The 18,746-nt window shown below is 46.3% G+C and overlaps 1 protein-coding gene and 1 long non-coding RNA gene across 2 annotated transcripts in view; one reads left to right on the top strand and one right to left on the bottom strand.

Moving 5' to 3' along the window:
- Positions 1-428: 428 nt before the first annotated feature.
- LOC110518769 (epidermal growth factor receptor kinase substrate 8-like) overlaps positions 429-18,746 on the bottom strand; it is a 153,782-nt gene continuing 135,464 nt past the window's right edge. Inside the window, 5 exon segments of the mRNA XM_036945523.1 lie at positions 429-851; positions 853-933; positions 9,289-9,421; positions 11,183-11,366; positions 13,513-13,768. Of these exon segments, the coding sequence (XP_036801418.1) occupies positions 822-851; positions 853-933; positions 9,289-9,421; positions 11,183-11,366; positions 13,513-13,768 (684 nt within the window). The 3' untranslated portion in view covers positions 429-821.
- LOC118938884 lies at positions 15,985-17,424 on the top strand. Its single transcript, XR_005036296.1, has 3 exons — positions 15,985-16,011; positions 16,505-16,579; positions 16,687-17,424. It is a non-coding gene; the product is annotated as an uncharacterized LOC118938884 (long non-coding RNA).

The raw sequence follows: 18,746 nt of genomic DNA, 5'->3' as shown, positions 1-18,746 counted from the left end.
GAAGAATGTTAATCAGTCAAAATGATCTGATGCACCTTATGAGAGAAAACATCTTTACACTCTTAAACACCTGTATCTGAAATTCATTTGACCAATGTCATTTATATGTCAAGTTACTATTTTGGCATATTACCATAACATAAAAGAGGATATATACATAAATATAATATTATTCTCTTTACCAGTAAACCAGAAGATTTACACAATAATGATTATATTCAACATTTGGTTATTATAAACAGCTTATCATTCATAACTGAAATACTGTAGATCAGAATCTATACACAGACCACGGTTATTTTGGTCGGTTCTATTTCGTCTGTAGGTCAAGACCACACCTGATCCATTCTGTGTCCAGTGTTATCCTACCCCCACCCCCAAGACCACACCTGATCCATTCTGTGTCCAGTGTTATCCTACACCCCCCCCCCCCACCCCCACCTGTAACTAGGACAACTCTGGCCCAATGAGGTGTAGGTTGAAACTATTTTCTCCTTCTATTTTTCCCAGCATCCTGTGCAAGACATAACGGACACATTTGAATCAAAAACAATAGTTCATTTAAGTGTAAGTGTATAAATCCACAGGTATTGTGATCAGACATCCCCAGTTGGGATGCTAACTCTGTGTGCTGTAGTCCATGTTGAACCCTCCAGTCTGTCTGTCTAGTGTTGCTTCGCTTCTAAGGTGACTGCTCCAGAAGCTGCTGACGTCGTCTCAGGATCTCAGCGAACTGAGCGCGCTCCGTGGCGTCCTGGAAACAGAAACCGTGACAACGTAAAGGGGCGTGGTATGAGGGAGGTGGGCGAGGCCCGGAGGGTTCAGTGGCTGCTGCACTCGTCAAATGACTCCCACCCCTGAGTCACAGGCTGTGACCGACAGCTTCTCCTGACGCCTCCGCATGATCTCCTGCAGCTCTGACCCTGAACTCCTCTGGAGGGGGAGATAGAGAGGGGGAGGGAGGGAGGGAGGGAGGGGGAGGGGAGAGAGAGAGGGGAGGGGAGGGAGGGGGAGAGAGAGGGGGAGATGGATGGAGCGATGGGGATATAGAGAGAGAGGGGGAGGGGAGAGAGGGGGATATAGAGAGAGGGGGAGAGAGAGAGGGTGAAAGAGGGAGGGGGGAGAGAGAGGGAGGAGGATATAGGGAGAGATAGAGAGGGGGATATAGGGAGAGATAGAGCGGGGGACGGAGGGAGGGAGGGGGAGAGAGGGGGATATAGGGAGAGATAGAGAGGGGGACGGAGTGAGGGAGGGGGAGAGAGAGGGGGATATATGGAGAGATAGAGAGGGGGATGGAGGGAGGGAGGGAGGGAGGGGGGAGAGGGAGAGAGAGGGGGATATAGGGAGAGATAGAGAGGGGGACGGAGGGAGGGGGATATAGGGAGAGAGGGGGAGAGAGAGAGGGGATATAGGGAGAGAAAAGGAGAGAGAGGGGGGATATATAGAGAGAAAGGGGGATATAGAGGGGGATATAGAGAGAGAAAAGGAGAGAGAGGGGGGATATAGAGAGAGAAAGGGAGAGAAAGGGGGGATATAGAGAGAGAAAGAGATATCAGAGAAAGGAGGTTAGAGTCAGTAGAGATGTCTCCCACAGGGGAACACTACGGAACTAAATAATGTCCGTATTCATCACAGCAGGGCTGAATCATAGAGTTGAAAACAGTAGTGAGGTCTCTCTAGAAACCATTCTAGTGTTTATAACTCTACAAATCCACTAGAGAACAGGGGAGAAGCCTCACCAGCAGGGCTGAATCATAGAGTTGAAAACAGTAGTGAGGTCTCTCTAGAAACCATTCTAGTGTTTATAACTCTACGAATCCACTAGATGAGCGTCAGGGGAGAAGCCTCACCAGCAGGGCTGAATCATAGAGTTGAAAACAGTAGTGGGGTCCCTCTAGAAGCCAGTCTAGTGTTTATAACTCTACAAATCCACTAGATGAGCGTCAGGGGAGACGCCTCACCAGCAGGGCTGAATCATAGAGTTGAAAACAGTAGTGAGGTCTCTCTAGAAACCATTCTAGTGTTTATAACTCTACAAATCCACTAGATGAGCGTCAGGGGAGAAGCCTCACCAGCTGGGCTGAATCATAGAGTTGAAAACAGTAGTGAGGTCCCTCTAGAAACCATTCTAGTGTTTATAACTCTACAAATCCACTAGATGAGCGTCAGGGGAGAAGCCTCACCAGCTGGGCTGCTACAGGGAAACTGTTAGTGAATGTAGATGCCAGTCTGGTGGGAGAATCCTGTGGCCGGTCAGACAATAGGCTTTGCTAGCTCTGGCCTGAGAGAGCTGTTGTCCTGCAGACCTACCGACCTTTAGACTGAGAACCAGCCGGACAACATCGTACTCAGGACCAGCACTGGAGTAAACCTTGTGTTTTCAGAGATGATCCACAAATACCTACATTTCCTTTAGGCAGACTCCCTCAACCTGTTATAAACTGACCTGTAGTTCCATTAGTAGTATAACACTCAACCTGTTATAAACTGACCTGTAGTTACATTAGTAGTATAACACATTACACTCAACCTGTTCTAAACTGACCTGTAGTTCCATTAGTAGTATTACACTCAACCTGTTATAAACTGACCTGTAGTTCCATTAGTAGTATAACACTCAACCTGTTATAAACTGACCTGTAGTTCCCTTAGTAGTATAACACATTACACTGTAGTTCAGGAAGAAACAGACCTGACATCTAATTGATATTCCAGTTCAGGGTTAAAGTTCCCCTTGGCCTTGGGAACGGTTCAGTCTAGTAGTGATAAGGTCATGGAGAAGGATGTTAACTGTTAGAGGGTAACGGTTCAGTCTAGTAGTGATATGGTATGATATGATTCTCCATGGCAGTGCAGGCTGAGCTACATGGTGAGAGGTGAGGGATGGTAATGCTTACAGACAGGAGGAGACCGGGAGGAGGGTTCATAAAGCCATGGTGGTTATCTAGGAAGGAGGGTTCATATAGCCATGGTGGTTATCTAGGAAGGAGACCAGGAGGAGGGTTCTTAAAGCCATGGTGGTTATCTAGGAAGGAGACCAGGAGGTGGGTATAGCCATGGTGGTTATCTAGGAAGGAGACCAGGAGGAGGGTATAGCCATGGTGGTTATCTAGGAAGGAGACCGGGAGGAGGGTTCATAAAGCCATGGTGGTTATCTAGGAAGGAGACCAGGAGGAGGGTTCATATAGCCATGGTGGTTATCTAGGAAGGAGACCAGGAGGAGGGTTCATAAAGCCATGGTGGTTATCTAGGAAGGAGACCAGGAGGTGGGTTCATAAAGCCATGGTGGTTATCTAGGAAGGAGACCAGGAGGTGGGTATAGCCATGGTGGTTATCTAGGAAGGAGACCAGGAGGTGGGTATAGCCATGGTGGTTATCTAGGAAGGAGACCGGGAGGAGGGTTCTTAAAGCCATGGTGGTTATCTAGGAAGGAGACCAGGAGGAGACCGGGAGGAGGGTTCATAAAGCCATGGTGGTTATCTAGGAAGGAGACCAGGAGGTGGGTATAGCCATGGTGGTTATCTAGGAAGGAGACCAGGAGGTGGGTTCATAAAGCCATGGTGGTTATCTAGGAAGGAGACCAGGAGGAGGGTTCATATAGCCATGGTGGTTATCTAGGAAGGAGACCAGGAGGAGGGTTCATAAAGCCATGGTGGTTATCTAGGAAGGAGACCAGGAGGTGGGTTCATAAAGCCATGGTGGTTATCTAGGAAGGAGACCAGGAGGTGGGTTCATAAAGCCATGGTGGTTATCTAGGAAGGAGACCAGGAGGAGGGTTCTTAAAGCCATGGTGGTTATCTAGGAAGGAGACCAGGAGGAGGGTTCATAAAGCCATGGTGGTTATCTAGGAAGGAGACCAGGAGGAGGGTTCTTAAAGCCATGGTGGTTATCTAGGAAGGAGACCAGGAGGAGGGTTCTTAATGCCATGGTGGTTATCTAGGAAGGAGACCAGGAGGTGGGTATAGCCATGGTAGTTATCTAGGAAGGAGACCAGGAGGAGGGTTCATAAAGCCATGGTGGTTATCTAGGAAGGAGACCAGGAGGAGGGTTCTTAAAGCCATGGTGGTTATCTAGGAAGGAGACCGGGAGGTGGGTATAGCCATGGTGGTTATCTAGGAAGGAGACCAGGAGGAGGGTTCATAAAGCCATGGTGGTTATCTAGGAAGGAGACCAGGAGGAGGGTTCATATAGCCATGGTGGTTATCTAGGAAGGAGACCAGGAGGAGGGTTCATAAAGCCATGGTGGTTATCTAGGAAGGAGACCAGGAGGAGGGTTCATAAAGCCATGGTGGTTATCTAGGAAGGAGACCAGGAGGAGGGTTCATAAAGCCATGGTGGTTATCTAGGAAGGAGACCAGGAGGAGGGTTCATAAAGCCATGGTGGTTATCTAGGAAGGAGACTAGGAGGTGGGTATAGCCATGGTGGTTATCTAGGAAGGAGACCAGGAGGAGGGTTCTTAAAGCCATGGTGGTTATCTAGGAAGGAGACCAGGAGGAGGGTTCATAAAGCCATGGTGGTTATCTAGGAAGGAGACCAGGAGGAGGGTTCATAAAGCCATGGTGGTTATCTAGGAAGGAGACCGGGAGGAGGGTTCTTAAAGCCATGGTGGTTATCTAGGAAGGAGACCAGGAGGAGGGTTCATAAAGCCATGGTAGTTATCTAGGAAGGAGACCAGGAGGAGGGTTCATATAGCCATGGTGGTTATCTAGGAAGGAGACCAGGAGGAGGGTTCTTAAAGCCATGGTGGTCATCTAGGAAGGAGACCAGGAGGAGGGTATAGCCATGGTGGTTATCTAGGAAGGAGACCAGGAGGAGGGTTCTTAAAGCCATGGTGGTTATCTAGGAAGGAGACCAGGAGGTGGGTATAGCCATGGTGGTTATCTAGGAAGGAGACCAGGAGGAGGGTTCTTAAAGCCATGGTGGTTATCTAGGAAGGAGACCGGGAGGAGGGTTCTTAAAGCCATGGTGGTTATCTAGGAATGAGACCAGGAGGAGGGTTCATATAGCCATGGTGGTTATCTAGGAAGGAGACCAGGAGGAGGGTTCCTAAAGCCATGGTGGTTATCTAGGAAGGAGACCAGGAGGAGGGTTCTTAAAGCCATGGTGGTTATCTAGGAGGGGGAATCTCAGTTTTTAGTTTCCATCTGCTGGCCAGCTTCACAACATTTAGAAAAACAGCCTGTTATCATACTTATTTAAGTATGAGAAAATATTGATCCAAACTTAAGACTGTTTTTCAATGTGAGCAGTTGATACAAGACCTACTGTATGTTATATTGACCTGCACACTGGATTGTCTAAGTGGTGGATTGGATTTAGAACACAGACCGGTGAGGTGTGTTAGCCTAGTGAGACAGGTGTGGAGAAGTCCACAGACCAATGAGGTGTGTTAGCCTAGTGAGACAGGTGTGCAGAAGTCCTGAACAGAAGAGAGCCGTGACTACATGAACGCTGGCCAACAGAGTAGAGCCTAGAACAACCGATCTAGTGGAACAATACCTTAGTGAGAGTTTAGAGTCTGAAGACTGCAGTGGTCAGAAGAAGACCTGCAGGAGGACAGAGACCAGACAGAAACCACACCTTGCCAAAGCTTTAAAGAGCATGAAAACGGCAAGTACCCCTGAAAACAGCTGTATGTACCTGCAAACACATGTATGTACCTGCAAATACCTGTATGTACCTGCAAAGACCTGTATGTAACTGCAAAGACCTGTATATACCTGCAAAGACCTGTATGTACCTGTAAACACCTGTATATACCTGCAAAGACCTGTATGTACCTGTAAAGACCTGTATGTAACTGCAAAGACCTGTATATACCTGCAAAGACCTGTATATACCTGCAAATACCTGTATGTACCTGCAAAGACCTGTATATACCTGCAAAGACCTGTATATACCTGCAAAGACCTGTATGTACCTGTAAAGACCTGTATGTAACTGCAAAGACCTGTATATACCTGCAAAGACCTGTATATACCTGCAAATACCTGTATGTACCTGCAAAGACCTGTATGTAACTGCAAAGACCTGTATATACCTGCAAAGACCTGTATGTACCTGTAAACACCTGTATATACCTGCAAAGACCTGTATGTACCTGTAAAGACCTGTATGTAACTGCAAAGACCTGTATATACCTGCAAAGACCTGTATGTACCTGTAAAGACCTGTATGTAACTGCAAAGACCTGTATGTACCTGTAAACACCTGTATATACCTGCAAAGACCTGTATGTAACTGCAAATAACTGTATGTACCTGTAAACACCTGTATGTACCTGCAAAGACTTGTATGTAACTGCAAATAGCTGTATGTACCTGTAAACACCTGTATGTACCTGCAAACACCTGTATATACCTGTAAACGCCTGTATGTACCTGTAAACACCTGTATATACCTGTAAACACCTGTATATACCTGTAAACACCTGTATGTACCTGTAAACACCTGTATATACCTGTAAACACCTGTATGTACCTGCAAAGACCTGTATGTACCTGTAAACACCTGTATGTACCTGCAAACACCTGTATGTACCTGTAAACACCTGTATGTACATGTAAACACCTGTATATACCTGTAAACACCTGTATGTACATGTAAACACCTGTATGTACATGTAAACACCTGTATGTACCTGCAAACACCTGTATGTACCTGCAAACACCTGTATGTACCTGTAAACACCTGTATGTACATGTAAACACCTGTATGTACCTGTAAACACCTGTATGTACCTGCAAAGACCTGTATGTACCTGCAAACACCTGTATGTACCTGCAAACACCTGTATGTACCTGCAAACACCTGTATGTACATGCAGACACCTGTATGTACCTGCAAACACCTGTATGTACCTGCAAATACCTGTATGTAACTGTAAACACCTGTATGTACATGCAGACACCTGTATGTACCTGCAAACACCTGTATGTACCTGCAAATACCTGTATGTACCTGTAAACACCTGTATGTACCTGTATGTACCTGCAAATACATGTATGTACCTGCAAATACCTGTAAACACCTGTAAAGACCTGTATATACCTGCAAACTCCTGTAAACACCTGTATGTATCTGCAAATACATGTATGTACCTGTAAACACCTGTACGTACCTGAAAACACTTGTATGTACCTGTAAACACCTGTATGTACCTGCAAACACTTGTATGTACCTGTAAACACCTGTATGTACCTGCAAACACCTGTATGTACCTGTAAACAGTGCATTCGGAAAGTATTCAGACCCCTTGACCCTTGACCGAGCTTACCTCAATTACGAGATGCCTAAAGGTTGCTGAATCTTTTAACCACGTGGTTAAATTCTTCGACTATCCATACCGACTGAATAAGAACAAGTCTTTGATATTAATTACTAGTCTGCAGCTAGGAATTCGGTATCATTGAACGCGAAGAACGACAACCGCCGAAACATCCATTCTATAATGAATGTCACTTTGAACTATCCCCTCCAACCAAGACAGAGAGAGAGAGGGAGAGAGATGGACAATTCTACAAATGAAAGACTTTTCACCAGCGATCAATACGACACACTGAGCGTAAATATATATATCGATTGCAATTGTTCCTGAATGAGTGAGCGTTCATGTGTAAAGGATTAGCATTTCAATTGTTATAATTATCACTCTGTAGTGACTTCTTAGTCGACCCCCACTTCTCCTTTGTCTCACAAGCCGCCATGTCGGTTCAGCCCACTAGGGGCACATCCTCCTATCATTACATTTACCTTGTTTGTTTATGCATTTCTGTGAATTACTTAGTTAGTAATAAATAAATGATTTAAGACAATTGATGTATGGATGACTCATAGTGAAGACTGGGTTCGTGCAGATAACCAGCAATTTACCACGTTTGGAATGAGACTAACGTGTGTATGGATGACTCATAGTGAAGACTGGTTTCGTGCAGATAACCAGCAATTTACGACGTTTGGAATGAGACTAACGTGTGTATGGATGACTCATAGTGAACACTGGGTTCGTGCAGATAACCAACAATTTACAACGTTTGGAATGAGACTAACGGGAGGTACAGTAAATAATTCATTAATTCGAAGACTAATTGATCAGGAAAAATATCTGAAAATTTATTTTAGGAAATGATAACTTTGTAATCTGAATATTTTTCCTTGGTGCCCCGACTTCCTAGTTAATTAGTTACGTGATTAATCAGTTGATCGCATAGTAACTAATTACAGAGAATATTTGATAAAAAAACTATCAGTCTTCAGTTAATGATAGTAGATACGACAACAGCATGATGCTGCCACCAAAATGATTCACTGTAGGGATGGTGCCAGATTTCCTCCAGACATGACGCTTGGCATTCAGGCCAAAGAGTTCAATCTTGGTTTCGTGGACTCCAATCAAATTGTAGAAACCTCAAGGATCATCAATGGAAACAGGATGAATCTGAGCTCAACTTCGAGTCTCATAGCAAAGGGTCTGAATGCTTATGTAAATAAGGTAAGCATGTTTAATACATTTGCTAAAATAATTTTTTTTAAACTTTTTTATCACTTTGTCATTAAGGGTTATTGTGTGTGGATTGACGAGGAAAAACATGAATTTAATCCATTTTAGAATAAGGCTGTAACGCATCAAAATGCAGAAAAAGCACTGGTGTTTATAGGTACACAGGTGTTTGCAGGTACTGTGGTTACATCAAACACACTCAGAAGAAGAGATTCAAGGTTTTGTGGTTACATCAAACACACTCAGAAGAAGATATTCAAGGTTTTGTGGTTACATCAAACACACTCAGAAGAAGAGATTCCCTAAAGCAGACACCCAGCCAGTAGAATCCTCTGAACTACACTAGCCACAATGCAACACTGGGTTCAAACATTTAGCCCAACAGTCTCGACTTTGGATAGCTAAACACGTTAGCGATTGGCTGCCTTCCATTCAGGTTTAATCCTGCACTCTGCCTTGAGGCAGCTATGATTGGCTGCCTTCCATTCAGGTTTAACCCTGCACTCTGCCTTGAGGCAGCTATGATTGGCTGCCTGACGTTCAGGTTTAACCCTGCACTCTGCCTTGAGGCATCTATGATTGGCTGCCTGCCGTTCAGGTTTAACCCTGCACTCTGCCTTGAGGCAGCTATGATTGGCTGCCTGCCGTTCAGATTTAACTCTGCACTCTGCCTTGAGCCAGCTAGCTACTGTATCTTTATCCCTGGTCTAACAGTGTTAATCAGCTAGCTTGCAGGGTTAGCCGGCTCAGTGTTGTCAGGTTTAGTAAGAGGAGAAGCACTACCCACCTCCAGAGCAGCCTTCTGGACGGTCACCTGACTGAAGACCCTGGCCCCGTCGTCTGGACACACCGTCTTCAGCTCCTCCTTATTGAGAGAGAACAGCTGGGCTCCGGTTAACACTCCCAGACTGGTAATGGTACTGTAGAGACGGGTAGTAGCACAGGAGTACGGCAGTCATCATCACCATAGAAATAGACATAAGCCACACCAGAGTTGAGCTCATTCATTTAAATAGTGAAAAGCACAGGACCCAGAATAGAACCTTGGGGGACACCAGCAGTCAACTCCACATAGTCAGATAGAACTAATATTTCTATATGTCCAGTGTGACAACGAGTTGAATCCCTTCAGCTGTAGCCAGGCCTTGAACTCGTCAGGAGAGGAGGTATCAGTACTATACCATACTATAGGATGTGTTCTCATATAGATATATAGATGATATTACATACATAACCACTTCAAATGTTTGGGGTCACTTAGAAATGTCCTTGTTTCTGAAAGAAAGTTGAATTTTGGTCCATTAAAATAACATCAAATTGACCAGAAACACAGTAAAGACATTGTTAATGTTGTAAATGACTATTGAAACTGGAAACGGCAGATGTTTTTATGGAATATCTACATAGGCATACAGAGGCCCATTATCAGCAACCATCACTCCTCTGTTTCAATGGAACGTTGTGTTAGCTAATCCACGTTTATCATTTTAAAAGGCTAATCATGCAATTACGTTAGCACAGCTGAAAACTATTGTCCTGATTAAAGAAGCAATAAAACTGGCCTTCTTTAGACTAGTTAAGTATCTGGAGCATCAGCATTTGTGGGTTAGATTACAGGCTCAAAATGGTCAGAAATAAAGAGCTTTCTTCTGAAACTCATCAGTCTATTCTTGTTCTGAGAAATGAAGGCTATTCCATGCGAGAAACTGAAGATCTCGTACAACGATGTGTACTACTCCCTTCACAGAACAGCGCAAACTGGCCCTAACCAGAATAGAAAGAGGAGTGGGAGGCCCCAGTGCACAACTGAGCAAGAGGACAAGTACATTAGAGTGTCTAGTTTGAGAAACAGACGCCTCACAAGTCCTCAACTGGCAACTTCATTAAATAGTACCCGCAAAACACCAGTCTCAATGTCAACAGTGAAGAGGCGACTCTGGGATGCTGGCCTTCTAGTCAGAGTTGCAAAGAAAAAGCCACATCTCAGACTGGCCAATAAAAATTAAATATTAAGAATCTAAGTTTGAGGTGTTCGGATCACAAAGAAGAACATTCGTGAGATGCAGAAAAAATGAAAAGATGATGGAGGAGTGAACCATCTGTCAAGCCTGGTGGAGGCAATGTGATGGTCTGGGGCTGCTTTGGTGGTGGTAAAGTGGGAGATTTGTACAGGGTCAAAGGGATCTTAAAGAAGGAAGGCCATCACTCCATTTTGCAACGCCATGTCATACCCGGCGCTTAATTGGAGCCAATTTCCTCCTACAACAGGACAATGATCCAAAACACAGCTCCAAACCATGCAAGAACTATTTAGGGAAGAATCAATCAGCTGGTATTCTGTCTATAATGGAGTGGCCAGCACAGTCACCGGATCTCAACCCTATTGAGCTGTTGTGGGAGCAATCCAACTGGTGGGAGGTGCTTCAGGAAGCATGGGGTGAAATCTCTTCAGATAAAACAAATTGACAACTAGAACGCCAAAGGTCTACAAGGCTGTAATTGCTGCAAATGGAGGATTCTTTGACGAAAGCAAAGTTTTGAAGGACACAATTACCTTGTCAACATCTTGACTATATTTCCTGTTCATTTTGCAACTAATTTCATGTATGTTTGCATGGAAAACATGGACATTTCTAAGTGACCCCAAACTGTTGAACGGTAGAGTATGTTAAATGACGTACACAGAGCTGAACCCCTTCAGCTGCAGCCAGGCCTTGACCTCGTCAGGGGAGGAGTCGTACGTGATGTTGACGGACGGGAGGGAGGTGCTGCGAGCAGGAACAGCAAACTTCTTGTTGGCGCTTCGACCCAACGTGAGGCGGTGCATCAACTCGTCCTGAACCTCCTCCATGTTGGACTTCCTCCCTACAGGACACAACATTAACCATACCACCTAAACCCCAACCCTGACCCATGACCCCCCTCCCTACAGGACACAACATTAACCATACCACCTAAACCCCAACCCTGACCCTCCTCCCTACAGGACACAACATTAACCATACCACCTAAACCCCAACCCTGACCCCTGACCCTCCTCCCTACAGGACACAACATTAACCATACCACCTAAACCCCAACCCTGACCCCTGACCCTCCTCCCTACAGGACACAACATTAACCATACCACCTAAACCCCAACCCTGACCCTCCTCCCTACAGGACACAACATTAACCATACCACCTAAACCCCAACCCTGACCCCTGACCCTCCTCCCTACAGGACACAACATTAACCATACCACCTAAACCCCAACCCTGACCCCTGACCCTCCTCCATGTTGGACTTCCTCCCTACAGGACACAACATTAACCATACCACCTAAACCCCAACCCTGACCCCTGACCCTCCTCCCTACAGGACACAACATTAACCATACCACCTAAACCCCAACCCTGACCCCTGACCCTCCTCCATGTTGGACTTCCTCCCTACAGGACACAACATTAACCATACCACCTAAACCCCAACCCTGACCCCTGACCCTCCTCCCTACAGGACACAACATTAACCATACCACCTAAACCCCAACCCTGACTCCTGACCCTCCTCCATGTTGGACTTCCTCCCTACAGGACACAACATTAACCATACCACCTAAACCCCAACCCTGACCCCTGACCCTCCCTCCCTACAGGACACAACATTAACCATACCACCTAAACCCCAACCCTGACCCCTGACCCTCCTCCCTACAGGACACAACATTAACCATACCACCTAAACCCCAACCCTGACCCCTGACCCTCCTCCCTACAGGACACAACATTAACCATACCACCTAAACCCCAACCCTGACCCCTGACCCTCCTCCCTACAGGACACAACATTAACCATACCACCTAAACCCCAACCCTGACCCCTGACCCTCCTCCCTACAGGACACAACATTAACCATACCACCTAAACCCCAACCCTGACCCTCCTCCCTACAGGACACAACATTAACCATACCACCTAAACCCCAACCCTGACCCCTGACCCTAACAGTAATCCAGACTCCTGATATTAACCCTGCCCACCATCAGCCACCAGGAGACATTACAGTACACATACACCCAACAACAGCCATTTGATCCCTATTAGACAGTACAGTACACAGACACCCATTAGACAGTACAGTACACAGACACCCATTAGACAGTACAGTACACACACCCATTAGACAGTACAGTACACAGACACCCATTAGACAGTACAGTACACAGACACCCATTAGACAGTACAGTACACAGACACCCATTAGACAGTACAGTACACAGACACCCATTAGACAGTACAGTACACAGACACCCATTAGACAGTACAGTACACAGACACCCATTAGACAGTACAGTACACAGACACCCATTAGACAGTACAGTACACAGACACCCATTAGACATTACAGTACACAGACACCCATTAGACAGTACAGTACACAGACACCCATTAGACAGTACAGTACACAGACACCCATTAGACAGTACAGTACACAGACACCCATTAGACAGTACAGTACACAGACACCCATTAGACAGTACAGTACACAGACACCCATTAGACAGTACAGTACACAGACACCCATTAGACAGTACAGTACACAGACACCCATTAGACAGTACAGTACACAGACACCCATTAGACATTACAGTACACAGACACCCATTAGACAGTACAGTACACAGACACCCATTAGACAGTACAGTACACAGACACCCATTAGACAGTACAGTACACACACCCATTAGACAGTACAGTACACAGACACCCATTAGACAGTACAGTACACAGACACCCATTAGACAGTACAGTACACAGACACCCATTAGACAGTACAGTACACAGACACCCATTAGACAGTACAGTACACAGACACCCATTAGACAGTACAGTACACAGACACCCATTAGACATTACAGTACACAGACACCCATTAGACAGTACAATACACAGACACCCATTAGACAGTACAGTACACAGACACCCAACAACCTTTCCTAAAGTTACATGAAGACAGGTGTGCCTTACGGTTGACTGGCGGGGGTCTCTGGTTTGGGTGGTCTCGCATGGTGACGCTGGCTGGGATGCTTCCGGAGTCGCTGGAGGTGTTGCTGCTCTGTCTGCTCACCGTGCTGGGAGGGGGGCGGGGGGGTTCGGCCGGGGGGGGCAGGGGAGGGGTTGGGAGACGTGGCGGGGCAGGAGGGAGGGGTGTGGGGATGGGGGGCGTGGGGATGGGGGGCATGGGGGTGGCCATGGGTTTGGGGACGTAGTCTGTCCGCTGTTTCTGAGGAGGAGAAGAGACGAGGAGACTGTAGTGGTGAACTCAGAACAAATCTAGCCTGGGCCTCCCGAGTGGCGCAGTGGTCTAAGGCACTGCATCGCAGTGCTAGCTGTGCCACTAGAGATTCTGGGTTTGAGTCCAGGCTCTGTCTCAGCCGGCCGCGACCGGGAGACCCATGGGGCGGCGCACAATTGGCCCAGCGTCGTCTGGGTTAGGGGAGGGTTTTGACCGGCTGGGATATCCTTGTCTCATCGCGCACTAGCGACTCCTGTGGCGGGCCGGGTGCAGTGCGCGCTAACCAAGGTTGTCAGGTGTACGGTGTTTCCTCCAACACATTGGTGTGGCTGGCTTCCGGGTTGTATGCGCGCTCTGTCAAGAAGCAGTGCGGCTTGGTTGGGTTGTGTTTCGGAGGACGCACGGCCCAAGTCGAGTTGCAGCGATGAGACAAGACTGTAACTACCAATTAGATATCACGAAATTAGGGAGAAAAAGGGGTAAAAAAATATATATAATAATGAAAAACAACAGATCACGCCTACAATCATCGCCAACAGAATCCATCCACTGTACTAATATGAAGCAGACGTTGCTTAGTTACCTCGTTCAACTCTCCCAGTAATTGCTTGCATGAGGAAATGGAAATAAAACACGGTTGTGAGGTGTTGTACTGTAGTTTTCCCAACGCAAACTCACTCAGGTGCAAAGACAACTGACAAGAAACCTTGAAACCACAGCACATTGACAAGGTGGTGTAATATGGTTCAGATGAGACCACAAGGTGGTGTAATATGGTTCAGATGAAACCACAAGGTGGTGTAATATGGTTCAGATGAAACCACAAGGTGGTGTAATATGGTTCAGATGAAACCACAGCACATTGACAAGGTGGTGTAATATGGTTCAGATGAGACCACAAGGTGGTGTAATATGGTTCAGATGAGACCACAAGGTGGTGTAATATGGTTCAGATGAAACCACAAGGTGGTGTAATATGGTTCAGATGAAACCACAAGGTGGTGTAATATGGTTCAGATGAAACCACAAGGTGGTGTAATATGGTTCAGATGAAAACCACAGCACATTGACAAGGTGGTGTAATATGGTTCAGATGAAACCACAAGGTGGTGTAATATGGTTCAGATGAAACCACAAGGTGGTGTAATATGGTTCAGATGAAACCACAAGGTGGTGTAATATGGTTCAGATGAAACCACAGCACATTGACAAGGTGGTGTAATATGGTTCAGATGAAACCACAAGGTGGTGTAATATGGTTCAGATGAAACCACAAGGTGGTGTAATATGGTTCAGATGAAACCACAAGGTGGTGTAATATGGTTCAGATGAAACCACAGCACATTGACAAGGTGGTGTAATATGGTTCAGATGAAACCACAGCACATTGACAAGGTGGTGTAATATGGTTCAGATGAAACCACAAGGTGGTGTAATATGGTTCAGATGAAACCACAGCACATTGACAAGGTGGTGTAATATGGTTCAGATGAAACCACAAGGTGGTGTAATATGGTTCAGATGAAACCACAGCACATTGACAAGGTGGTGTAATATGGTTCAGATGAAACCACAAGGTGGTGTAATATGGTTCAGATGAAACCACAGCACATTGACAAGGTGGTGTAATATGGTTCAGATGAAACCACAGCACATTGACAAGGTGGTGTAATATGGTTCAGATGAAACCACAACACATTGACAAGGTGGTGTAATATGGTTCAGATGAGACCACAAGGTGGTGTAATATGGTTCAGATGAAACCACAAGGTGGTGTAATATGGTTCAGATGAAACCACAGCACATTGACAAGGTGGTGTAATATGGTTCAGATGAAACCACAAGGTGGTGTAATATGGTTCAGATGAAACCACAGCACATTGACAAGGTGGTGTAATATGGTTCAGATGAAACCACAAGGTGGTGTAATATGGTTCAGATGAAACCACAGCACATTGACAAGGTGGTGTAATATGGTTCAGATGAAACCACAGCACATTGACAAGGTGGTGTAATATGGTTCAGATGAAACCACAGCACATTGACAAGGTGGTGTAATATGGTTCAGATGAAACCACAGCACATTGACAAGGTGGTGTAATATGGTTCAGATGAAACCACAAGGTGGTGTAATATGGTTCAGATGAAACCACAGCACATTGACAAGGTGGTGTAATATGGTTCAGATGAAACCACAAGGTGGTGTAATATGGTTCAGATGAGACCACAAGGTGGTGTAATATGGTTCAGATGAAACCACAGCACATTGACAAGGTGGTGTAATATGGTTCAGATGAAACCACAAGGTGGTGTAATATGGTTCAGATGAAACCACAAGGTGGTGTAATATGGTTCAGATGAAACCACAAGGTGGTGTAATATGGTTCAGATGAAACCACAAGGTGGTGTAATATGGTTCAGATGAAACCACAGCACATTGACAAGGTGGTGTAATATGGTTCAGATGAAACCACAAGGTGGTGTAATATGGTTCAGATGAAACCACAGCACATTGACAAGGTGGTGTAATATGGTTCAGATGAAACCACAGCACATTGACAAGGTGGTGTAATATGGTTCAGATGAAACCACAAGGTGGTGTAATATGGTTCAGATGAAACCACAGCACATTGACAAGGTGGTGTAATATGGTTCAGATGAAACCACAGCACATTGACAAGGTGGTGTAATATGGTTCAGATGAAACCACAACACATTGGCAAGGTGGTGTAATATGGTTCAGATGAAACCACAAGGTGGTGTAATATGGTTCAGATGAAACCACAGCACATTGACAAGGTGGTGTAATATGGTTCAGATGAAACCACAAGGTGGTGTAATATGGTTCAGATGAAACCACAAGGTGGTGTAATATGGTTCAGATTAAACCACAGCACATTGACAAGGTGGTGTAATATGGTTCAGATGAAACCACAAGGTGGTGTAATATGGTTCAGATGAAACCACAGCACATTGACAAGGTGGTGTAATATGGTTCAGATGAAACCACAGCACATTGACAAGGTGGTGTAATATGGTTCAGATGAAACCACAACACATTGGCAAGGTGGTGTAATATGGTTCAGATGAAACCACAAGGTGGTGTAATATGGTTCAGATGAAACCACAGCACATTGACAAGGTGGTGTAATATGGTTCAGATGAAACCACAACACATTGGCAAGGTGGTGTAATATGGTTCAGATGAAACCACAAGGTGGTGTAATATGGTTCAGATGAAACCACAGCACATTGACAAGGTGGTGTAATATGGTTCAGATGAAACCACAACACATTGGCAAGGTGGTGTAATATGGTTCAGATGAAACCACAAGGTGGTGTAATATGGTTCAGATGAAACCACAGCACATTGACAAGGTGGTGTAATATGGTTCAGATGAAACCACAAGGAGGAGGATATAGAGGGAGGGAATCTAGACGTCTATAACATGGAAGGGAGACAGATCCCTCCACTAGCTCGGCTAGAGGGGAACTGAAACACTACGGAGGGAATCTAGACGTCTATAACATGGAAGGGAGACAGATCCCTCCACTAGCTCGGCTAGAGGGGAACTGAAACACTACAGAGGGAATCTAGACGTCTATAACATGGAAGGGAGACAGATCCCTCCACTAGCTCGGCTAGAGGGGAACTGAAACACTACGGAGGGAATCTAGACGTCTATAATATGGAAGGGAGACAGATCCCTCCACTAGCTCGGCTAGAGGGGAACTGAAACACTACGGAGGGAATCTAGACGTCTATAACATGGAAGGGAGACAGATCCCTCCACTAGCTCTGCTAGAGGGGAACTGAAACACTACAGAGGGAATCTAGACGTCTATAACATGGAAGGGAGACAGATCCCTCCACTAGCTCTGCTAGAGGGGAACTGAAACACTACGGAGGGAATCTAGACGTCTATAACATGGAAGGGAGACAGATCCCTCCACTAGCTCGGCTAGAGGGGAACTGAAACACTACGGAGGGAATCTAGACGTCTATAACATGGAAGGGAGACAGATCCCTCCACTAGCTCGGCTAGAGGGGAACTGAAACACTACGGAGGGAATCTAGACGTCTATAACATGGAAGGGAGACAGATCCCTCCACTAGCTCGGCTAGAGGGGAACTGAAACACTACGGAGGGAATCTAGACGTCTATAACATGGAAGGGAGACAGATCCCTCCACTAGCTCGGCTAGAGGGGAACTGAAACACTATGGAGGGAATCTAGACGTCTATAACATGGAAGGGAGACAGATCCCTCCACTAGCTCTGCTAGAGGGGAACTGAAACACTACGGAGGGATTCTAGACGTCTATAACATGGAAGGGAGACAGATCCCTCCACTAGCTCGGCTAGAGGGGAACTGAAACACTACAGAGGGAATCTAGACGTCTATAACATGGAAGGGAGACAGATCCCTCCACTAGCTCGGCTAGAGGGGAAACTGATACACTACGGAGGGAATCTAGACGTCTATAACATGGAAGGGAGACAGATCCCTCCACTAGCTCGCCTAGAGGGGAACTGAAACACTACAGAGGGAAGAAGGTTAGGGCCGGCTCCGACTGCAGAAGGTTAGGGCCACCAGAAGGTTAGGGCTGCAGGAGGTTAGGGCCGGCTCCGACTGCAGACGGTTAGGGGCCGGCTCCGACTGCAGAAGGTTAGGGGCCGGCTCCGACTGCCGAAGGTTAGGGGCCGGCTCCGACTGCAGAAGGTTAGGGCCACCAGAAGGTTAGGGCCGGCTCCGACTGCAGAAGGTTAGGGCCGGCTCCGACTGCAGGAGGTTAGGGCCGGCTCCGACTGCAGGAGGTTAGGGGCCGGCTCCGACTGCAGAAGGTTAGGGGCCGGCTCCGACTGCAGAAGGTTAGGGGCCGGCTCCGACTGTAGAAGGTTAGGGCCACCAGAAGGTTAGGGCCGGCTCCGACTGCAGAAGGTTAGGGCCGGCTCCGACTGCAG

The sequence above is a fragment of the Oncorhynchus mykiss genome, chromosome 15 (assembly GCF_013265735.2).
Source record: "Oncorhynchus mykiss isolate Arlee chromosome 15, USDA_OmykA_1.1, whole genome shotgun sequence".
Taxonomy (NCBI): domain Eukaryota; kingdom Metazoa; phylum Chordata; class Actinopteri; order Salmoniformes; family Salmonidae; genus Oncorhynchus; species Oncorhynchus mykiss.
Note: the sequence above shows the minus strand (reverse complement) of the source record. Positions and strands in the feature narration are given on the sequence as shown.